Genomic DNA, 24,194 nt, shown 5'->3' on the forward strand with positions numbered 1-24,194 from the left:
ATGGAAACAAAGAGGCCCCACCTTTCCTGGTGGCACTGGGGCACAAACAGTGCTAGGAAAATGAGTAAGCATTGTCAGATGTGCTAAGGAGGAAAGAGAATCGTGACTCCGGAAAACTGAGGTGAGTTGTGGGAAGAAATGACACCCAGAGCAGCCGCAGCCCCCAGGACAACACAGTGTTGGGTGACAGAAAGGGCAGCTCAGTGACTGCATCACGGCACTGTCAGACCAGCTTTCTTACACATAAATGCTTCTCCAGTGTACTGAAATGCGTATGATTCAGGCAGAATTTACGTGATTCTTTTAACAAGCACATGAATCTCAGTGTGTGCTGCCTGGACTGGCTGTGGGGTCACACTCAGAACACCAGTGGGTTTGCTTTGTTGTCATGGTTAGCACTGCAATGAATGAATCCGCACCACAAATCAGAGGCTGAAGCCTTTAACTCTGGGAGCAGCAGCGCTTTACTCCAAATCTACCGAGCTCAGATTGTAATCACACAAATCCCAGTTTCTGTGGGCAGCCTTAAATGATTTTCAGATGCAAACTGACTGCTCCTCTGTGCTGCAGCTGAGATGAGAGCAATCAAACCCCTGCTGCTGCCAGGACCTAAACTGCCCTCGCTTAACTGAGTTTGCAGTGAAAAGCCCTTTAGAACTCCCCAAGAGGAAGAGAAAATATGAAACCCTTCAATTTCCTTCAATAACTGTTTAATTTAACACACTTGTGGGCGATAGCCATTAAAACCCAACACGTTTAGAGCTATTCCTTAGCAAAACCTCGGAGTGCTGACAGAAGCAAGGGATGGACGGTGCCAACCAGAAAGAAAACAGGAATGAACACAGGCTCATAAAATGTAACGATTTACACCACATTGGAAAGGAATAGAGCACAAATGGTGAACTCGTGGCTTGTGTTTTACATGCAAGTCATAGTCAGGAATTCCCCTTGTTACATGACATGGCACTGCACAGTTGTTCAGACAGTACAACTTAAGCATCCATCTGCGTAGCACTGTGTGAGCACATCGCTCAGCGCAATGCAGCGATGCTGGGCTCTGTCCTTTTCCCACTGAGCTCAACACAAGCAGTGCTGCATTCACAGTCTCCCAGTTTCTCAGCCTACAGAGTTAATACAAAAAGGACGTGCCACCAAAATGCACCTGCCCTCCTCCAGGAGCCAACCTCACAGCAAATCCTCCCTAAGGCCCCAAGGATTAACATACAAGCACTGCTGGACTGGCTGCTGGGGTGCCTCTCATACAGTAGCACATACTATAGTTAAAAGAACCAACTAACTTTAACAGAAGTGCACCTAGATAAGCAGAAAGGTTTCTAGCTTGGAAAGAGCACAGAAAAACACCTTAACCAACCATTAAAGTTCTACATCGTAACTGCATACCAAAATCCAGTTGTGTAAGTACAATTCATTTGCCATTTGGGCTTTCACAAGGAAGGATGTGGCCAAATAAGAGCAGTGTTTGCCATGCATGTGCATTGCTCACAGCTGGGGCTAGAACAGCTCCCCATCCCTTTCACTGATCCATGCATGGGCACACATTGTTTGACTCCAAAGCAATCTCTCATTTCACTGATGCCTTGTGTCCCCAGCCAGCCCCTCTGCTCCACACACAGGTGGGGGCTTTTGCAGATGAAGCCATTAGCACAAAGAGGGCAGAGCGCCTGCATGCACAGCGAGCCCAGCGGTAACTAAAGCTGAAAGCTTTCTTCTCTGATCTCTCTCCATTTCTTAAATTACAGTTATTTAGCTTCAGTGCGTAAACAATCCAATGAAAATTACAGAAATGGGTTGCCAACTTCCAGTCCTTAAAGGGGGAAAAAAAAATCCAAATGGTCAGCTGTACTAGTGGAATGATACTCGTTTTATGCATATAAAAATAACAATAGAAATCAAGAGTTCTGTGCTGGCCTGCCAACACCATCAAGAGGCTGGAAATGTCAGATGATAGCACCATTAGCGTTCCTGAGAGGACTCCCCGCATTATTGCTGCTTGAAGCCTCCCTTCCCTACCAAGCTCCCTGTGAATGCTCAGTGATGGCTGTGACCCTAACGGAGAGCAGTGCCCACTCTGGCACAGCACACTTGGTGAGACTGCACCCCCGGCCCAACCGGACACTATTTCTCAGAGGGACTGTTTGAGCACCGTTATAGTGTAGCACAAATGAAACAAATCATGCCTTCCCTGTGTTTTACAAGAGCACCGTGTGGATCCTGGGCTGCACCGCCCTGTGCAGTGACAGAGCAGCACAGCCAGCTGGTCCCCAGCTCCCTCCTGTGCCGCTGGGCTGCTCCCAGAGCTGCCACAGGTCCTGGTGCTTTCTGGGCTTGGGGTGGTCCTGTCACCTCCTGGAGACCCGCTCGTCCCCGCGGTCCTGGTCAGGAGCCCCGTGGTGCCCGTGCTGGCGGCAGCTTTGGCAGCATTGGATGTGAACTGTTGGGAGGTGGCACCGTCCCAGCACCCGCAGGGTCTGGCAGAAGCTGAACGTCAAGCGGTCACGCTCACAAACGAAGCCTAGAGGATGTGAGAGGACAAGGACAGCGTTACTGCAGTCCCACCGGTACAGCTGGCAGATAATTGATAGGAAAATCAGCATGCACTTGGTACAGACTCCAAAAAATGCAGCCACCTTCACCTCAGCACTGAGCAGCCATTGGTCCTCATTTCTAATCAGCAGAAACCAAATCTGTACTGCTACCTACAGCCTGCAGCGCCTTTCCAGAGCAGAGAAACCATAACAGCGGGCAGGGCTGAGCCTGGGGCTTGTCACCATCGTGTTGCACAGAGCAGCAGCCCTGGAGCTGGGTGTACATCCCATCTGACCCTAAACTCCAGTTCAGTCTCAGTTTGTGGCCAGCGAATGCAACAGCGAAACTGCCGATGTCTTCATTGCCATGCCAGGGCTGAATGCGGCTCTGCAAGCTTTCCTGGCCACAGATCTCCCTGCAGGGCTTCATGTCCCACCAGCGCCCCAAAGCCCCCACCTCAGTGACAGGAGAAGGCAGCAGAAGGTGACAATTCATCTCTGCGTTCTGCTTAGCTTGTTTCATCTCCTTCCCCTCCTTCTGGGGTAAAGGGCAGAATGGCTGCTCTCATGTCCAGCACCGCTGCGCTCCCTGTCCCTGGGTATCTCCTGCCCAGCACACACACATGGCCACGGGATGGCCCCACAAAAAGGTCTTTTTCCACTTTTTGGCAGGGAAATGCCAGCAGTGGGGACAGAGGCAGGCAGCTCTCCCAGCACTGCCCTACGCTGTCTCCCTTTGGTGAACAAAAGGCTTTGTTAAGGGAAAGGCCAATGTCCCCATTCCCACCAGGGACAATCTGGTCCTCGGTGCTGAGAGCAAGGGAATCAGCAGATGCAGAACAGCGTTCCCCTGCTTTTGGACTTCAATCACAGCCCTCAGCCTGCCAGCAAGGTTGTCATTACCCTGTTCTAAAATTAATCTTCTATTTCAGTAGAGGTATTTCCTCTCTTCTCTCTAACAACAGCTACTTCTGCACGGCAGTAGTGTCTCTGTGCCCCTGAAGAAAACATTAAATGCTGCTGCTGCTGCCTGCCGGTGCTGCCAGTTCCAGCGGCTTCCACCAACCAGTACCAGTACAAGAGCTGGCCCTGTGCTGTGTTCCCTGCCTGGGGTTTGGGTCCGTCCTGCAGAGCATAATGCAGATTTTCATTCAGAGCAGAGCTGATGAGGAATTGCTGGGAAGCCCCGAGTGGCTTTGGCAGGGAGCGGTGCACAACCCCAGCTCCACCTCCATAACAAAACCAAGAGCATTGGAGCTGTTTGGCAGAGGGGAACATGCTCATGTGATGCTCCCCTGGTGTCAGTCACAAGAATTGGTCACAAGCATCCCTGCACCACAGAATCCCTTCCACTGAGACAGCTGGACACACAAAGGGGTCTACAGTCACATTTGCATGTGCTTGAGCAGTGATCCAAATATACCTCCAGTGTTTCTGGTGAAAGATGGAAGCCTCAGTGCGTTTCTGCTTGCAAAAACCCCTCCTGCCCCCAAAGCTTTGTGCTGGAAGTGCAGGCACCTGGCTGCCACCCAAGCTGCAGAGCAGCACACAGCCTCAACCATCTCAGCTGCTGAAACCCCTGCACCAGGGCAGGACTCAGTGGTCACTGAGCATCAGCTGCAGCATGGCTCTGGCAGCACGGCACAGGCTCCCTGCAGCATTCACAAAGCTGATGTGTTGAGTTACTAGCTTGGATAGCAATGCTGACAGGAGAGGTGGAGACAACAGCTATGGCGTAGGCAGGCATGGATTAGATGGCATGCACTGTGGGGTTGGCTATTTGCTGCATCTAACAGAGCAAATGTCCCACCAGTTAAAACTGCAAAGGGTTTACAAGAACTCAGTTACCTCTGTGGGGTTCTGGAGCCCTGCAGTGGGAGCAATGCTGGGCTGGGATGGCCCCGCAGAGCACCAGGAATGTCAGTGGGCAGCTGCGTGACTTGCTGTGTTTGTTGCTGTTCACGAGCCTTTTGCTCATACAAATAGCCTTCCTAGAAAGTTATTTATGGATCCCAACCAAGTTGCCTCCTGCCTGCCCTTGCACGAGCTGTGAAGGTTTTGCTGCTGGAGCTTTTGGCTGGAGGGCAGCCTCCCAGCGCTGTTGTTTGATCCCTTTCCAACAGGTCAGTGCCCTGGCACGGGAATAGAAATTCCCAACACAGCATCTGTGCACAGACAGAACACCAGCAGCCCCACCAGGAGAGGATTCCCCGGGTAATCTGCAGAGCAGGTCCTGCTGGAAGGCACAATCCAGGATGGGCTTGCAGAGGGGGGATGAGCTGCTGCTCCTTCCCTGACCTCCCGTCAGACCCCGCAGCAGGGCTATGCTTTTCAAAAGCATTTTTATAGAATGAAGTTGTAGGGTGTTGCTGAGCGCTCCGGCCCAGCACAGTGTCCCAGTACACGGGGTCAAACTCAGTGTGGAACAACTTGGCTGAGCCATGATTCCCCTCTTCATTCTTCAGCTCTTCACAGAAGGCCCCTACAGATTTGACTCAATTTTCATTCAATCCTTCTACTGTTATTTTTGTCTATTAACAATTCTTTTTAATGATCCTAACACTTCATCAAAGAACACACTCCAATCTTCAAGCTGATGCCAAATTTAACTCTGAAGAAATAGCTTAAAGCAGAGCTTTTCAAATCCAGGCCAAGTCAGCACATTAGAAACTGAAAACCCACAAATTTGTGGTTGTTTTTTTAAGTTGATGTGGAAGTCACTTTACATTTCATTTAAGCTTCTGCCATACAGAGCTAAGCACTTACTTTTATGCTGGTGAAAAACAAACTTCCTGGTACAGATGTTGTAAAAACAAGGCAAGGTTGGGCTCAGAGCTGAGCCAGCAAGACGAGCGCGGAGCCTCTGACCTCTGGCCTATGGGATGCTCTCAGAGCCAGGTCCTAATTTAACAAGCTTTATCCCTGGCTCCTGCTCCCAGCTGGCAGCAAGCTCTGGAGGAGACATTGCATGCAGCAACTTGAGTGTGGCCAGCATTACAGACTGGAGAGCATTCATGTGCCATGGGTTTGGATACTGTCTGTCCCACCCACACCTCATTTCCCTGCACCTAACGCTGGCTTGGCATTGTCCCCTCCCTGTTCAAAGCCCCAGTGGGCAGCACGGTGTTTCTGCAGTGCTGGAAATTGCACCAGTGTCAGGAAAACAGGTCACTCACACATGAGAATCAAAGTTAAATCCCTGGTGCTACAGTACGTGCCCAGCCTCTGCTCCTGCAATGTAAACCTGCATCGCTGCCATCATCCACCCTGCAGCCCCACGTGGCTCTGGCTACTCACGTCAAAGCCCATAGAACTTTAAAAGCTTGGAAAATGGGGAGAGGAAAGCAGAAAGCCCCCATTATTCAGGTACTGATGCTCAGGTTTGGTATCAGTGTGCAAAGATCACCAGCACCCAGCCTGGGGATCAGAGACAGGACTGAGCAAACGGCCGTGCTCACCAACGTGAGGAGCAATGAGCCATTTGTCAGCCTGGATCCGACAAGGAGGAATTCTCATTTCCCAAGTGCTGATATGGAGCCAAGAGTGGAGGATTTTCCCTGCACTCATGGAAAACAACTGTGCTGTCTTTCACTTCATTCTCAGCAATAAGAGGAAGGGGAGAAAAGGCCAACTCTACTTAAACACATCTCTGTACATGACCCGTGGCTTCCTCTCCAAAAGCTGAGGCCACTTATAACACGCAATTGGCAAGGCAGGCAGGAACACGCAGCCATTTTGCATCTACAGACTCACTGATTGCTTTGCTTATATTTTATTGCAAGGGGATTAGGCACAGTAATGGTGCTGGGCTGATGAAGGACGCAGAAATTGGGAGTGAGCACAAGGAGTAACTGGGAGAGCCAATGTACGGCTGAGCAGTGCTGACCCTGTGGCCGTGGGGGAAGCACTCCTTCATTTTAGCCCTCGCTTTCCTTAGTTTTAGCACAGCCCAGAGCCCCTCACTGTCACTGTGTGGCTCCCAGTGCTGGAGATGAGCAGGCACTTTTTACCCTCTTAACTGCTTTCTCTGGACACTGAGCCTTCCATCTACTTAGAGACTGCCAAGTAGGAGGGAAGCATCTTCCTCTCTGCTGCTCAGCCTGAGGTTATTCATAAAGAGTGAGGATCCTTTCCAAAGCTCCACTCTCCATTGACTGCTGCTGTTAATTAGCATTAAATAAAGGGCACTTAATGGCAGCGCCTCCCTCTCTTGCCACCAGGATACAGACTTACATGTGCAAATGACCAAAAATTGGGATTTGCTGCCATTAATTCCAGCATGTATCCCTTGCGGACAAACTCAGCTGTATGCAGAACCATGAATAATTTTGTTTCCCTACTCAAAGCAAGAAGAAATAGGATGTTTAATTGCCAATTAATCTCACAGTGACTGGAAATACAGCCAAGCACTGGATAATGAGCCTGGAGCACAGGTGACAGCAGGGTGAGAGCAGACACAGGTCTGCCTGTCCCTTGGGCTGCTCCTGGGACACAGGTGGAGCCCATTCCTTCTGCTGGCAGGAAACCTCTGTTCAACTCCTATAGAATCCACAGCCATGGCTGCCTTGTTCTTGGGACAGCTGTACTCCTTGCCTTAATCCCCTTCCCTCTTTGGTATTCATGATTTGAGACACTTCTGGGGAAGAACTGCCTTGCTAATGTGTCTCAGCAGCACAGCCTCTGCATCATCTGCTTCCAGCAAATGGGCAATGGCTGCTGGGTGAGAGAGGAAACAATCACAGCAGCACATGGTCCCCAACCAGGATCTTGTGTTTAGTGATGTCCTGATGGACAGGGCATGCTAACAGCAAGCTACGCACAGGACAGGAGTGCGGACACATCCCAAGTGTGGCTCCCCACCCTGGTGTCTGCTGCCCTTCCCTCCCGATGCTCTTTGTAAAGGCAGTCACTGTGTTTTTTTCCCTGTTTTCTGAGCTGCAAGAAAAGATTGAAATGATCTGCTAACAGGCGTGGCTGATGTGGGTGTAAAAGCTTGGGGTCAGACCATAGGCATGGATGGAAATCAGAGTGCAAGAAGCTTTCCTGAGACAAACACTGCTCTTATCTCGCTGGCAGCCGCGTCCGCAGCCCAGCCAATCTGCTCCTGCTCTTATCTTCTACAGAGTGCTGCCAGCTGCAGAGAGGCATCCTCCAGAACAAGGGCCAGCAGCACTTTACTGGCTGCCACGTGCAGAAGCACCAGCAGATCCCACGCAGCCCCCACTCCCACTCACCCCCGGTGGCTCTCCTATAGGGTCCCCATCCTGCTTCCCCAGGCTGTCTCCCAGACATGGGGACTGCCCATGGTTTTTGCTCCTCCTCAAGATCATGACGCCCCATGCTCAGTTCTGACAGGGATTCTCCTGCTGTGGCATCACAGTTATTTGAGTTCCTTGTCTCTATATGCAGTAAGAAGGCTGTCGCCAGCTTTGCTAGGACATGGAAGGGACAGACCTGAGGGCCTGGCAGGCTCAGATGCCGTTTGGGAGCCATCTGAGGACACAGCCAACCTTATCTTCTGCACTCACAGCTGGAAGCAGCTGTAAAACTGCGGGAACATTTTAAAATAACTTCTGTGTAATCAGCAATTAATTTATAACCCGGTGACAAAACGGGATTCTGGTTTTAATTAATTCCGACCTCCTTTAATTGAAGAGAGAAGATTGCTGGTGAGATGTTTGCTTATGTCTAATCTGATCCATCTCCTTTAAAAATCCATCCGATTGTGCTTTTAACATTTAAACTCTTCAGGGGTTATTCACATCTGTTAACGAGAACATAACTGTTCCCAAAGATGAGTGCACGATCCTGCTGGTACCAGCGCACTCCATGTTACAGGAGACAGAGGCTCCTCGTCCTTCCAATGTAAACACATGAATCACCGCAGCCTTCATTTGTCTTGTGCAGTAAAGATCCTCTAAAGCTCAGGAAAGGGCCAGAGTTTACGTTCATGCCTTTTCTGGGAGCCTCTGCCTGTGGATTTACACATCTGTGATTTCCTGCCATGTGAAAGTTTTGTTCCTCCTCATAGTTTGGCAGGAAATGTTTGTATTTCCAAGAGGCGTTTCCTGCCCTGGGCCACAGCCAGAGCATTTATGTCATTTTCAATCCAGAATTATAACATTTATTTGTGTGCTTCCTATACATCTAAGTGGTTATTCTGGTACAGCCTTGAATACGCTGAGCATCTACACAGCTCTCATCACCAGCTTGAGTAATGGGAATTTTCCCTTGACAAAAATAGCTGGAACTACACATCATTTATTGACCAAACCTAATGGCTGAGGGCTGCCTGGATGCTGGACAGAGCTGCAAGTGTCACTGCCCTGCCCTGCCCAGCCCTGCAAGACTGCTCAGCACCTCTAATGTTTCTTGCTGGGCAGTTAAACTTCTTGACTCAAGTGGGAATATTTGTTGAAGACTGCCTGGAAGGCAGACTGGCACTGGCTGTGTGTCTGACCGGTAAGTGTTAGGTAATTAACATCAACGAGCATACACTGCTGGAGCCAGAGAAACTCCATGAAGAGAGGGTTTGATTCTTATTCTATTAAAGCTGGTGGGATGTTTCACCTTGAAACAGGCAGGGACCAGTGACAGGAGGACTCGAGGTGCTGCATCATGTTAATCTGCCAATGCAGGTTTATACACTGCTCACAGCCAGGCTCCCAGGCACTTGCACCAGACAACTCAACAAGTTCTTGGGAGCACCACCACATTAAAGAGAAAACATCTGGTAACCAGGAAGGGCAGAAAGCCCCACGGGGCATCGCTCACTCACCAGCCTCGGTGCCCTCGCAGTTCTGCAGGTTGCACTTCTGAGTGCTCTCGGGCCACGGCTCGTGGTCACAGAGGCTGCTGTCCTCCTGCGCCTGCCCAGTCTGTGTGTCGATGCACTTCACCTGGCGCCGCTGGATTCCCCCTCCACAGGGCACCGAGCACTGCGGGAGCAGGAAGCTGTCAGCCCTGGGGAGTTTCTGTGTTTTTATTGTAGCAGTCTCCGGTGTGGGGAGATTTATTATGTTTTTATTGCATCAATCCCTGGTTTAGTTTGGAGAGCTGGGATTCTGCCTGAGGCCCTGGCAGTGCTGCCCAGAGAAGCTGTGATGACCCTGGAGGCGACGGGACCCTGGGCAGCCTGAGCTGGTGGGTGGCAACCAGCCCATGGCAGGGTGTGGGGCTGGCAGTGCTTTAAGAGCCCTTCCAATCCAACCCTTCTATGATTCAGCACTAGGGTGTTTTCATATACTGCTTTTGTAAGGAAACCACGCCATGCAAGGGGCACAAAGCATCTGCTCAGCCCAGGGCTCTGCTGAGGAGCTGCATCCGCATAGCCAGGAGGACGCTGATTGCAGAACCCACAAGAGAACCGTCTGTCCCCACGCCATGTGCTCACCTGTCCCCAGGAGCCCACCACCCATTTGGTGCAGGGGTGGGTGTTGCAGGGCCGGGTGTTGTTGGGCCGCAGTGTCTCATCACAGTGGCCCAGCTCTGGGCACGTCACCAGGCGCTCCTGCTCCCCTCCACCACAGGGCTCTGAGCACTGCAGAGACACATCATCAAATGGTGTAACAGAACCACAGACACACTCACTGCATTGGTTTCTTAAGGAAAAGAACTGCGAAATGCCCCTACCAATACATAAGCAAACACAAATCCTGCTTCCAGTGTCAAATAACAATTTTGCAACTAGAGCTGATATCAGCTGGTCATTTCCTTCTTGGCAGTGGGTGCTCTAAAGTGTGAAGTTTTCCAGAGCCTGGAGGATGCTGGAGCTCTGCTGCAAGCACCTACTCCTGCACTGCAGACCTTTAATAGACAGCCTGACCCATTACCTCCCTGCCCACTCAGCCCAGCCAGCAGCCCTACCTCTCTCCACGAGGACGTGTACCAGTCCAGGCACGGTGTGTTCTGGCAGGGCAGCTGTGCTGGTGGTTTATAGAGGACAGCCTGGCAGTGGAAGGGCCGCAGCAGCCGCTGCTCCCTGGTGTCGACGCAGTGCACATCCCGAACCTTTGTGCCTCTGCCACAGTTCTTGGAGCACTGGGTGAACAAAAGGCACATCACAAGGGGGCAGGGGCTGGGGCAGTCCTCCTGGAAAAGGGACTGAAGACATACTCTGTCTTGGGCTGCCTTGAGTTAATACTCAGCTTCTATTCATCTCTTTCTCTAGCCCAAGCTAGAGAACAATCCACGGAGCTCCAAATCCATCACTGCCTTCCTCGTGAAACCAACTTCCAGTTGTAACAGCAACAAAGTCTTAAGGCAATAGATATCTAGTGAGCTCCCATCCACACATCTCAGAGACTGAGGGTTATTCCTCACTGTTTGATTTAGGGGATTCCTCCAATCTAACCACAAACGTGTCCTGCTACTGCAGGTTCTCAACAGCATTTTCCAGACACTTTCAGACCTTTCTTCAATGAGTTTTTATGGTCCTGGCTTTTTAGCCACCCCAAAAGCAGAACAAACACAAAGGCCACTGAGAGGTAAAGCAGCAAAAGCACACACGAGCAGCACGTGACTTTCTACCCACAGAACAGGTACCAGCCACCTTCCTTCTCTGTGCATCACCAAGAGAAACACTGTGGAAGGAGAGACATGCACTGGGTGCATGCCTGCTTACCTTGCTCCAGTTCCCCACGCGCCAGGATGAGCAGGGCCTCAGGGAGCACCTCCGAGCAGGGACAGGTTTGCTGGCGGCAGCGCAGTGCTGCTCGGTGCCGGTGCTGCAGCGCACGCTGCGCCAGATTGCACCCACGCCACAGGTGGCCGAGCACTGCAAGACATGGGCAGCCACTGACACACCTGGGGCTGACAGCAGAGTGCTCAGCTCTCAGATGCTGCGCTGGTAAAATTGGACCACACCACAATAAGATGCGGCCATGGGAAGGAAGGAGCTTCACAGCACCACCAGGGCTAAAACCCCACAGCGGGAGGCAGGCAGAGCTCTGTATGGGAGGAGGAAAACCCTCTCCTACACCTTTGGTAGTTGTTTCTGGTTTGAGATTGTCCCTTCTCTCCCCATGGGGAGAATCCCCGGGTGGTGGGGGTGCCCTATGCTTTTGCATTGCAAGAACACTGTTAACCAGCACTAATTGTTCAGCAGTTTGGGTGCTCTCTTAAAAGATGTTTTGTGCCCTCCATGCCTCTCTTTCACAAGCACTGTTAGTCCTCTGCTTTTTTACCGTTACAAACTCCATTGAAGTTTCGCCTTCTGTTCACCCCACCTGAAAGGTTCTGCCTTCACCTCCTTACAGATTCACCCCTCACTTTCTGGACTGCTTGGGGATGGTAGGTGCCATCTCACGAAGCCCACATGTGTGACTGTATCTTACTGACAGCCAAGTATTGTCCTCAAAGTTACTGGGTCCTTTGTGCAGCCTCCTTAAAAGAGTCCCCCAGTGCTCAGCCCAGTGATTCGTGCCACTGAAGGCCTCTTTTTTGTTGCTGCTGTGATTTCTGATAAAAGCCTATTAACATGAATTGCAGTCTGTCACTGTGTTATGCAGAGAACAGCCACAAGACAGCTACGCAGTAAAATGATAGCTGATAATTACTTATAATTCCCCATTCACTACATTCAGCACAGCTCCGTCCCTTTGGTAATTTGCAACCTTACTGCTCCTTAACTTTGACATTTAAACCTTTGCTGTTTTGTGGAACATTTTAAGATAACTCTGCTATGGCAGCAGCTAGCTCCTGTGCCTGGCTCCTGGCAATGCCATAGAGCGTGCTCCCAGGAAAGGCATGGGTCTCCTATTCCTACAAACAGCCCCATTATGCTTCTAGTGGGACCCAACACATACCTCACTCCAGTTGCCGACCTCCCAGCTGGGCACTGTAGTGGCTGCTGTGGTGGTAGGAGGCAGCAGCAAGGCCTCCTCTTCCTCCAAGGGTGGCAGGGGTGTGGGGGTGGGCTGGGGCCCCTCATGCCCCCCAGCACCATAAGCAAGTGTCCTTGGGGCTGCTGATGGCAAGTGCTCCTTGGGAGCAGTGTGGCCAATTGGGGCCATGCTGGAGCGCTGCTGGGTGCTGGAGGATGCTGGCACTGTGTGGTACGGCACCTGTGTTGCCCTTGGTTCCCATTCAGCCCCCCGCACTGTTGAGGGACTGGAGGGTGATGCTCCCGTGGGAGGGCTGTGAGCTAGGGCTGCTGGCATGGCTGGCACCAAGGCACCTTGTGGAGCAAGGCCACCGGCACCGAGCTGGGTGGGCAGTCCCAGTGTGGTGGGGGACACAGGCACTGGTGGCAGCGACGTTGTGGTGGCCACTAAGGGGCCAAACGTCAGAGACAGGGGGCTGTGGTTCCCTTGGTGCTGCCCTGCATCCCCTTCAGGGCCCATGGTAGCATCTGCAGGATGGGGGCTCTCACTGGGACCTTCCGTATGCCTCTCTTTCTCCTGCTGTGGGCTATCTGTCACATGCAGCTGCTCCTCAGTCACTGGTGCTGCATGTGTGTGTGCAGCCCTCTCCAGTACTGGTATTTCTGCCCTCTCTTCCTGCTCCTTGGTCTTGGAGGCTGCGCTGTTATTATCACTGGTCATGACAAACCCCTTTTCCCTTGAGTTTTCATGGCCCTTCTTAGCGCTGCCTGCACTATCAGGAGCTGCTGTGCTCACAGAGCCCTGGACTCCATTTGCAGACTCTCCCACAAGTCGCAGACCATCAGGTGTTCTGCCTGCACCAGCACTGTCCCCGTCATTGGGCAGCAGTGTAGAAGGACTCGCTGGGGCCCAGGAACTGAAGCTGTGAGCTGGAGCATCCCATGCAGGACTGGTGCCCAATAGTGCAGCACCCAGGGATAGCCTGGGGAGCAGCAGGCTGCTGGTGGAGTCAGGACTCTCCGTGGGATGGGTGGGCAGTGGATCCTTGGAATAGGGCACAGGCACTTCTTCCCCCTCACCCCTTGTAAGAGCAGGCGCAGCAGCACTGGGAGTGGCTGTCCCCGTTTCTTCACGCTCGAGGAACACACCAAATATGTTGCTGAAGACCAAACCTCCTGACTCTGTCTCCTCTTTGCCATGCACAGGAGCAGAAGCGTTTGCTTTGTTTTGCTTCACCAGATCTTCCTCATGTGCTTGTCCTCCCTTCGTGCTGTGCAGGACATCCATAGGCATCTCAGGAGACTCCTCCACATCGTTGCTGCTCTGCCCTGGCTTAGGGACCTCGCTTTTGGTCTCCTTCTCAGTGAAGGGGTAGTATGACAGATCCTCATGAAAGTTGATAAAATTGTAATCATAGTAAAAATCATCAACAAAGAAATTTCCCTTTCTGGTTGAGAAGTCATCCTCAGTTATGATATTGACATCATTGGTCTCTGGGATATTTGGAATCATGGGGTTAAACTGGGGGATATGGTTATCTGGAATGTAATGTATTTCATTAAAAATCTCTCTGCTGGAAGAGCCGCTGCCAGACCAGTCAGTGTTGGCGTTGTCTAATTTCTTCTGGCACTGTGGCAAGGAGCAAATAGTTTCCGAGCTGGGTCTTTGTGCGGGGTCACAAGTTGTTCGAGTATTATTGCTGCAATGAACAGGGCGTCTTTGTGTTCCATCCCCGCATGTCACTGAGCACTAGGAAAGGAAGAGGAACGAACATTTCAGAGACAGGAGCACAGGAGATGTAGGATGGTGAGAGAAAAGTGAAGTGTTGGCAGAGGGCGATGGGCTCTGCCTCCATCACCACACACCCAGGTACACTGACTCCTGCTGTGGCCCTGCATTCTGCACATCCCACTGTGGAGTGGGGTCATCAGCACAGCTGCTGCCTGAGTCAAGCACTGGGGCTGTGTCCCCACTACAGACTGTCTCAGGAAGGCACACATGGCAGGGCACTTTGCACAGGGTGATCCTTGACCTGCACTCCAGTTAGAAATGATTTTCCCTGGAGATAGACACTGTGAAGGGCTTTGGGTGAGATGATCTAATAGGTCTTTTCTATGTGACCTATCGCCATGAATTACATCTCTTTTGGAAAAGAATTTTTTTAAAGAAGGGAATAATAACATGGGTGTTGTCCCAGTAAGTGAAAGAAGAAAGCAAGGGTCAATAAGCAGCTTTGTGGAGGACACCCCCTCCACCACCATAATAGTCCCTTTGAGATTGTTCAGTATAAAAGAACCCACAACTGCAAAGAGAGGCAGCAATATTTTCTGCAAGAGAAGTAAACCGTGGCACTGCTAACATCACATGTGGGCTGCACAAACCACGGGCTGCTGCAGTTTGCTACAGCACATGCACAGAGCATTAGTCACATACGTCAGCGTGCCTCACACAATGCAGCCAGCAAGAACAAATCATCTCCAAGTCAAACAAATCCAACAGAGGGGTTTTCTGCAAAAGTTGCTGTTCTCAGGATGAAAACAGATGGCTGAGGTGGAGGTTTGATGCACAGCCACCAGCACTGGAAGCTGAGTGCAAGGTGGGCAGAGATCCCTCAGGGTACCCGCAGAGCCTCAGGGCTGGGCTGGCCTGGAGATGCGGTTCTCAAATAATACATACTTGTCTATTTTGAGCCTTTCTTAGCAAATGGCTCCAGCACCATCCAGGAGATAAGCTCCAGGAATCATGGCTCTCAAAGGGGAAAGGAAGAGGGTTATTTGCCAAGCCTCAGTTATCAAGAGAGCCCCCGAGGCACAGATAAGAAACCACTGCTGTTAGTAGCTACACGTGGGGAACAAGCAGTGCTGGTAGGAAAGGGCAGGAGGCATCACTGTGCCAAGCTGCTGAGCAGGACGTGCTTCTGCAAGCGTGCACCAGGGTCTGCAAATATACAAGAGCACTGAACCCCTTCTTATTATCCCTTTCTATGGGTAGATGAACCATGTTTCTGGAAAGCTTCCCAGCTTCACATTTCTCTGCCTGTTGGTGGTGGTGGCAATGCAGAAGAAAGAGAACTCTCACTTTAAGTGAAAGAAGAACAGAAAAAGTTGCAGACATTAAAATCTCAAGCACGTTTTCATGGTTTCACAGATTCATAGATGGGAAACCCAAAGAGGAGCATTGTGACAGCCTGTGCTCCATACATAGCACAGACCTCAGGGCAACTTGGAATTCATGATTTTTCCTTTCAACTATTGCAGCCTTCTTTCTCAACTGTGCTATTGTGGCTTTCGTGGGCCTCTAGAAAAATATTGCTAAATAGCTCTCATTTAGCCTTCAAATTTTCTGTTCACATTTTTATTCTGTTTGTTTCTTAGCAACAGGCTCTGTTCCCAGGCTCCAATTTGTCTCCTGATACTTTTCTTCACACTGAACACTTTCTGAGACCACTGCTCAAATTAGGAGTTACGCTTCTTTGGTTCAAAACCTCAACCACAAAAATACAAAAATAAGGCTACGCAGGGTGCCCGCTGAACACAGGTTTTATACTCCTCTCCCTTAAGTATATTGCTGTAAAATTCCCCAGGGCAGCCTGGCAGCAGAGGCAAGGCAGCCACAGAGCCAACGTGTGCGGATGCAGAGCAGATGTCCATCCACCAACAGGCACGTGCATGGCACAGCTGGGCCCCTGGCTGGCCTGCAGCACCTTGTCTCTGCAAGCACAAAATGTTTTTAATGCTTCTGCCAAAATAAAGGAGAAAGGTTTGCTGGGAAAGATTTGCACACTGAAGGCTTCAGAATCTCCTGTTCTGCCCTTCTTGCTCATTTGTGCTCCTGCCAGCTTCGCAGGAAACTGCAGCCACTCCTGTCACGTGTCTCACCTCTGACCAGTTCCCCACTGCCCACTGAGAGGGACAGGGGACATCCCGGTGGCAGGGAGCAGTGGCTTCTGGTTTGGAGAGATGCTGACAATCTGCTTGTTGCAAGGCTCTCTGCTCGTCCAGTCCCACGCTCTGGATGCAGAGCACCGTCCTCTTCATCAACCCCGATGTCCCACATGTGGCCGAGCACTTTTGCCACTCACCAACCCACCACCTGGGGGAAAGTAAGGGGAAAATGCTGCAACCGGCGCACAGCAGGCAGGATCTGCCCCCTGCCCCTGCTGGGATTGCTTGGGAAACAAGGATGCATTAAGAAAGAGCAATACAAAAGACAACAGACCTTGCTGGGCAGGGCTCTTCATTGCACGTCCTTTGCTGGTCATCAGGCCTTGTCAGTGTGTCACAGTACCGCTCCTCCACGATGCCAGCCAGCTTTTCCACACAGTGCACAATCTGCCTCTGCACCCCTGGGGACAGACAAGGCTTGGCTCTACACAGAACTTGATTCAGAGCATTGAGCATCCTCTAACAGCAAGTGGCAGCAGGCCCTGCCTCTGCCCTCAGACACAAAACCAGAAGAATATGAAACCTTCACTGAAACAGATCCTGAAACTTGAGAGCCCACTTCCCATGGCCCCAACATGCTGCCATACACACCAGCACTCCCACTGTACCCAGCTGGGAAAAGGACAGCGAAACACCAGATCCACAATACATATATTAGAGCTAGAAAACTTAACTGTGCTGGAAAATGATTCTGAATGTGGAGCTGCACGAGCTGGGACAGTCCAGTCTGGATGGAAGTTATCGCCACTGGTGCAGCCAGCACAGAGGCCCCAGGGCAACAGAAGCAGAGGACAGCAGCCAAAGCACCTCCCAGGGCTGGAGGAGATGTGATGTGATCTGCCTGTCCGGCACGAGGCAAACCACCGATCCTGCCCTGGGATTGAGGCCAGGGCTGCTCAAGCAGAAAGCTTGAAACAGACTGCAGAAAGGTTTGGCAAATCTTGTGCTTACTTAAAAGAAGGTGTCAGATTCTACCTGCTCCTTCAGGGCATAAAGATGTCAGGAAATACCCCAAGAAATGCCAAGAATTTCCATGGGTCTTCCCCAGTCCCACTCGCAGCCTCTGTACCCTGACACCCCCTGCCCCTATTCTGCAGCACTGACAGGTGACATTTTTCAGCATGACCCCACTTCCACCATGCTGCTTTGCTATCGGTTTTGTCCTGCTTTCTGGAATACATACTTGACCCCATGACTTGAGACAGCTGTAAATAACGATGACCAGCTGAGAGGTGACGGGCCTGCCCAGTTCTGCTGGGGGAGCTCCCAGTGCTGTGGCTCCAGCGCTCAGAGGTTTCTAAATGTTTATGGGGCTTGCAGGGCTCTCCCAAATCTCAAATGTCTCAGCTCTGGGAATGACTCCAATGGAGTGAGCATCCTCATCAGCCAACTCCTGCCTCATTTACTCCTGTATTTCCATTCTGTTTTAGAAGCTATCAACCAAGCCATACAATGGAATGCTGGTTTTAAATAAAACAAAGTGATCTTGACTGCTTATCCTCTTCTGACAGCACAGGCTGCAGAGCAGCATGTCATGGGCACCCATGCAAATCCACAGCAAAGAGCTCTTGTAGCAAAACTACATAAAAAGGCCAGCAAATTCACACAGCTCCACATCTCTCCTGCTTCAAGGCAGGAATAAACCCCAGTCTTCCAGGGGAAGGCAGGAAATACCTCCTGGCTCTCAGTACTGCCTAAAATGGCTGAGTGTTTGTGAAGTCTCTTCACTTTTCACACAAAGGGATCCTTCTTTTTTCCCCTTAACTCTTATCCGGACCTGCTGTGCAGCTGCTCTCGAGGAAGTGCTTGCTGCTCCCAGCCTTGCTCTGTACCACGTGCAGGACCCATCCCTCCCCATGGGTGCTATGCTCAGCTCTGTACTGCTGCAGGGGAACGTTCAGCTGGGGAGAAAGCCAAAAGGCTTGAGAAAGAGAGAGAGAGACTGGATCTTTCTGATGTCTATTTACAGTGTAAAGTGAAAACACTCACTGCTGTCAGTTCTGTGCAGTGCCGTGAGACCAAATGACCACACATGCTCACACACACATCCCTCGAAAGCCTCCTGTCTCATGGGGCCTGGGACACTTGGGACATGGTGGGGAGGAGGGGACATCAGGATGTGGTGTCCTGTTCACTCTGGGGCTGGTGGCTGCAGCCAGGACTCTGCAGTGCTCTCCGAGTTGCTCTCCATAAAGCTCCTGAAACAACCTCCCCTCCAGAGGCCTGGCCAGACTGCAGACCGGCCATCTGACACTCTGATTTCTCTAAAGCTCTTTTGTCTCAACCAACTCAGCAGCCCAGGAACCCCCAGCACAGTAATAGGACACCGAGATGAGGAAAGTGCTGATAAAGAGCTGGCTCCCAGTGGCAGAGTGCACTGGGGGCCATCGAGGAATTACAACCTCAGCAGATGCTGCCCTTTTTTTCTCTCTCCAAGACCTACTGAAACCAAAGACCCAGGAATTTCGAAGGCAAATGGAAGCAGTGTGCTCTGGTGTGGCTGTGATGGGGAACGTGGCCCAGAGCATGTACAGTTCTTGCACCAACTGCTTCGCAAACATCTGCTGTGATGCATAGTGCAGCAGGAGGACAGGGGTCCCTTTGGCTCCCTGTACCACTAAATCCTGCCAGCATTTGCACTGTCTACAATAAGAAAGAGATCAAAGATGACAGAAAAAGCAGCAACGACTGATGGCCCATGCCCTGCAATAGGGGGTGCTTTGCCAGACTCACCGGTGCCACACGTGGCTGTGCATGTGGTCCAGGAGCCGAAGCGCCAGAGGAACTGGGCCTGCTCGATGTCGTTGTCGCTGTCAGCTGGCCGCTGGATGGTGTACTGGTACCGCACACCAGGGTTGGTTTCCTGGAACAACAGCTGTGGGGAGACAACAGGAGCTGAGAGACATGGTTGGTGCCATGTCCGACTGCTGCATTGCAGGGTGTTCAAGGAGGCAGGAAGCCGCAGCACAGCCATGCAGGTGTCACTCTGTCCAGCTCCGTACAGTGCAGCGTTTGGCTCCTCACTGTTGGCCATGGACAGCGATGGTCTGGCTGCTGCCCTCTAACAGCAGCACACAACCATTCCAGAAAACGTACTTAGTGTGTAGTCAAAGTGTGTAAGAGAAGAGGAAATGCCCCAGCTGACCCCACTGAGAGTACTGGGCTTGTTAGGTAATAATAAAAAGTAACAGCAGGAGCGCTGAGAACTGCCACAGCTTCAGTTTTATGTCTCTGCCAAAGAGTCTGGAAGCATCCTCCTGTTAATCCTCACCGGTCTCACTGCCAAATGCAGCTCCATCCAAAGACCTCCTCAAGGCTCAGCACGGCTTGGACCTTCCCTGTGAAGGGCCCTGCTGTCACCCATCCCAGAGCTGGGTGAGGAAGTTTTGCACGCCAGCACTGAGCCCACCATGGCACACGGTGCACCAACACCTCCTCCCTGCAAGCACTGCACTGCTGCTTGCTCCCATCAATGGCAGCACAATGCAGCAGCCCTCAGCACAACTTGAAATCATGGGTACCCAGCCCAGCCCCTGTTCAGATCTCCAGCCTGCTGCCAATGTCAGTGACGTGACCATGTCAGGGATGCAGACTGGTAGGCGCCGTGCACACCATGCAGGGTGGCTGGGGGTTGCACCCTCCCCTTAGTGCAACACCCCAACTGCTGTGGTGTGAGCAGGGCAGAAGGCAATAGTGAAGAACCAACAGGCAGCAAACACTCAGCGGCTGGCTGCTAACAGGCGCTGGACAGAATGTCATTAATTTCTCCCCACTTGAAACGTGGCTCTCACTGCTCTCCAAATGAACGAGGCTGCTCCTATGGTTATGCAAGTCCTGCCCAACACGCCTCCAGCAGCACTCAGCACTCAGAAAGGCTGTGAGTTTAAATGTGTTTTTTTTAGCCTAAGTGCTCCCATTATTGCCAAAGCTTTGTTGTTCTTGGAGCTTTGGCAGGAGCAAGGGCATCTTTCCAAAACCTCTTCATGAATATTGAAACATTTCTGTCAAAAGGTTTTAATTAGGTTATGAATCCCAGAAAGCGTCCCAGCAATTTGCTGGCACTGAACATGCCAGCGTTCATACTAGCAGAGCAAAGCAACGCTTGGAGGCAAAAACACAAATACAAAACGCAAAGACTTTTGGCCATGCATGGCTGCACAGTGAGCCAGGGACTGTAGGGTCACACCTCCAGGGCCATCCCCGCCTCTGCCCCAGGAAAGCCACCGAGGGGAATTCACACATAGGGGGAAATAAGCCATGAACCTGGCTCTGCAAAGCGCTGAGCCCCATATGCTCCCAGCATCCTCTTCCTTGCCCAGCTCTGCAAGCCTGGCCTGCAGCACACAGTGAGAACCCCTTATTTCCTCCTGCTGCTGCACTAATTAAGGCAGAGCACTCAGGAGATGCCTCTTCCTTCATTTATCAGAAGGTGGTTAAAAGGGAAAAAACAAGGTTAAACCACAATCATGAAGAAAACCTCCAGGGCTGAAGCTTTGTTCATTCTTATGCCCTGTTCAGTGTGATTTCAAAAAAACCATTTTCCTTACACTGTAGACTGTATAACCCTCCCCTCGGCAGCTCTTCAGTGCAAATAAGGCAAAAATTAATAGAATAGGATGTGTTTGCAAAACAAGACCATGTTAAGCTAAGCACCAGAGCTGCTGCTGCTGCTTAGGCAGGTTGTGGGGCAGCACCTGGCCTTTGTAAGAAGTGCTCCCAAGATACAGCACATGTGAACTGGGAGCAGAAATTCACACATGGAATGAAGAGTAAAGTTTGAAATTTCTTGTTGTTGCAGAAGATTTCAAAGGTTCCTCTTGGATTTTTACCTTTTCCCTGCAGTGCTTTATTGAGGAAGCAGAGCCAGACTGGCAGCAACCACGAAGGCATCACTCAGGCTTTGGACCTGTCTGTGCATCCCCTGAGGACCATGAGCCCTCGCCCAGACCCCAGCTGGTGCATGGGGTTCCAATGCTGGCAGGCATGTGACAGCTCCCAGTCCCTGATGCATCCACTGCCACCGCTCAGAGTCATGGGCTGCTCCAGCCCTGACAGAAACACCGCGGGCGCTCCTCTTGCTCTTGATAAGATATGGAAAAGGCTCCGGAAACCAGCTAATTCCTTTTATTCTCTCTCTCCTCTGTAAATATTTTGAGGAATGCTGCAAGCTGGATGAGGCTCAGCTGGAAGCAGCAGACCCACCCCAAGTTCAGAACCGCGCTTCCTGGGCCAGCAGCACACATTTGGCTGCAGAAGATGGAGGGAGAAACATGCTCAGGGAGGAGACACCCGACCTCATCCTGTGGATGGCCATGAAGTCACCCCAGCAGCACCAGGGAAAGCTGCAGAGCTCCTGGCTCTACCCCCTCATCTTTCCCAGCTGAGAATCCCAACTGCCCAGAACCCAGAACATACCTGAATCCACACAGGTTCCACAGTGGGCCCTGGAGAGGTCAGATTCTCCCAGTTTCCCGTCCTCTCATAGGTGAAGGTGGTTCCTGCCACCCTGTAATCTCCATTCCATTGGATGGTCCAGCCACCGTTCAGGAAATACTTCTCCGGATCTTCACTCCTCAGCGCCAGAAAATTTCCAGCTTCTGCAACTTCTTCAATCCGGATCTCTCGGGCTCCAACAGGGATAATCCCAATATCAACATAACCTGGGAATGCAACCAAGCATTTGTTCCAGGGGAGTCAAGGACATGATCTGCTCCCCAGGGTGTGGAGATAGTGCCACACACATTTGTTTTGAGGCCATTAGACACAAAGAGCAGTAAGGGAATATTTTGCTTCCAAGAGGCAAGAAATGAAAAGACAACTCCTCATCTCCTTTGTTACTTCTTAGACCTTATAAAAATCAACAAGTCTGGATTAGTGAAAGACTGCAAACGAGCAGCAAGTGAGCCAGGCAATTAGTGCCTCTCTAGCTGGGCAGAAACGAAGCCCTGTGTCCCCTTGTTTCCACACAGCACTTTCCAGCCTGGAGCAGCAATGGCACTTGCAGAGCCATCCCCCTTCTCTGAGTGCTGCCACCCATGAAGTCCCTGCAGCCATAGGGTCTTGTCTGCAAACCACCCCGTCACCCCGCTCTGCTGATCAAGGGAAAAATGAGCCCTGCAGACCAGGGTGGGTTGTTTTAAGGAAGCCATTTAAAACAACAACCCATTTTTCTCCTCCCCAGTGGCTGGAAGCTGAGGGTTGGCTCTAAGCCTGCTCTGCTCACCCCACCACTTCGCAACAAAATGTTTGGTCCCTGGGGAGGCTGCAACTACTGAAAGCCAGGAGCATACTGCTCATGTGCTCATCCTTCTCCCTTAGGTGTGTCTCGCTCTAAGGAGAATGCCACATGTGCTTACCCAACCCCTCGCTGTCCTCAAATGTCTTCTTGACAGTGTGGCAGGTGGAGCCGTCCCCGTGGCAGACACCGCACCGGTCTTCCACTGCATTGGAGTCAATCTCGTAGTCGCAGCCCACGTTCTGCAACACAGCCCCATCAGCTCTGGCCCCATGCCTGCACCCATTTACACCCACCCAGGGTTTCACTGTGACATGAGTGGTCAAAAGTGAAAAACAACCACAGTAATGAGGGCCATTGTCAGTGGACATATGATGGTCCTGAATGGCAAGAAATAAGGACCACAGATGAGAGAGTGGAGTGAGTGATGGTGATGCATCCCAGTCAGCTGTTAAAACGGGTTTCTTGCCTGCAGCCCTACCATCCTGTTTGTACCACTATGAAAAGTCAGATCCACATCTCGCTATCAGCTTTCCCTGCCTTGTTCTGCAGCCTGTGTCTAGCCAGGCAAGCCTCTTGGTCCTTGGCCCTGCCAGTCCTGTTGCAAACACTTCCCCAAAACCTTTCCTAAATTCTGCTGGAGCTTTCTACACTTCAGACCCAGGCAGCTGCCATATCACTTGATCAAACTGAGATTCCATCTGACACTGCACAATAAAAGCTGCAGCCAACTCCCCAGAGGCCCCACTGGGTCCTGTGCCAATGAGGAGTACTTAGCCGTAGCTCCGTGAGGACTTACCAGGGAGCCACTTGCATATATATGCTAGAAAAGGAGCCCCATTTTTGCTACTGCAATGTTTTCTAGAGAGCCAGGCCTAACTCTGGTGATGGAGCCAGCAGCAGGCTTGCAGTCAGCAAGTATTTCATGTGTGCTTTGAGTGAATATGCTGTCATCCATGGAGAACCGCTGGATCTCACTCTTTTCTATGTGCCAAGTAAAAACCACGACCTCTGAGCTCCCTGAGCCTGTGCATGTGTCTGCTGCAGCCCTTGAAGTAACTTACAGCCTAATAAGGGAGGAAATAGGACCTTCTCAGAGCCTCCTGCTGTGCAGAGCAGTTGCCATTGGCCTCTACCTGGTACTGCCAGCAGCACAGCCAGGAAGAGGAAGAAGCTTCCACAAATGGCTCTTATGTAAGAGGATACAAGGAAACTTGCTTACTGATTATTTTTGCTGCTTCTCTTAGTGCTGTTCAGAGCATGAAGGCCCTCAGCAGCCCCCGGAGCTCCATGGAAGAAGCAGGGAGATGAGCATTCTGCTCCCTGGTCCTTCTGGTTCCTTGCAGGGAAGATGCTCTCCCTGGCCCACAGCTCATTTACACAGAGCTTCCAAGAAACAACAACAGCCCAGGAGGAAGAACAAACCCCAATAATGGGAGAGGGTGCCACGGCTGGGGGAGACACCTGCATTGCAGCAGGCTGTGGGTGAGAGCAGCATCTGCCAGAACTGCAGGGCTGGGATGGGTGTTCTCCCCACCTTCCCTTTCTATCTCCACAGCCTTATTTGCAAATGAAACTTTTCTTGCTGTATTTCCTTAGTTTGGTTCTCTACTTCCTTGAAAATACCCAGGACGCTTAAATACCT

At 51.4% G+C, this 24,194-nt stretch overlaps 1 protein-coding gene across 2 annotated transcripts in view; it reads right to left on the bottom strand.

Moving 5' to 3' along the window:
- The window catches only part of ADAMTS7 (ADAM metallopeptidase with thrombospondin type 1 motif 7), a 48,410-nt gene that overhangs the window by 2,506 nt on the left and 21,710 nt on the right, over positions 1-24,194 (bottom strand). The window contains exons 14-24 of one of the 2 annotated variants that reach the window (XM_015873287.3): positions 22,671-22,791; positions 21,730-21,974; positions 19,048-19,189; positions 16,589-16,715; positions 16,249-16,462; positions 12,353-14,119; positions 11,170-11,322; positions 10,413-10,586; positions 9,940-10,086; positions 9,325-9,484; positions 694-2,533 (exon numbers count right to left, since the gene is read on the bottom strand). In XM_015873287.3, coding sequence (XP_015728773.2) covers positions 2,361-2,533; positions 9,325-9,484; positions 9,940-10,086; positions 10,413-10,586; positions 11,170-11,322; positions 12,353-14,119; positions 16,249-16,462; positions 16,589-16,715; positions 19,048-19,189; positions 21,730-21,974; positions 22,671-22,791 — 3,423 coding nt within the window. In that variant the 3' untranslated portion in view covers positions 694-2,360. Of the gene's footprint in view, positions 1-693; positions 2,534-9,324; positions 9,485-9,939; positions 10,087-10,412; positions 10,587-11,169; positions 11,323-12,352; positions 14,120-16,248; positions 16,463-16,588; positions 16,716-19,047; positions 19,190-21,729; positions 21,975-22,670; positions 22,792-24,194 lie in introns of those variants that run through there. The other variant, XM_032446807.2, reaches the window with a different exon arrangement.

Source organism: Coturnix japonica, chromosome 14 (assembly GCF_054131305.1).
Source record: "Coturnix japonica strain WE chromosome 14, WE-NBRP24, whole genome shotgun sequence".
Taxonomy (NCBI): domain Eukaryota; kingdom Metazoa; phylum Chordata; class Aves; order Galliformes; family Phasianidae; genus Coturnix; species Coturnix japonica.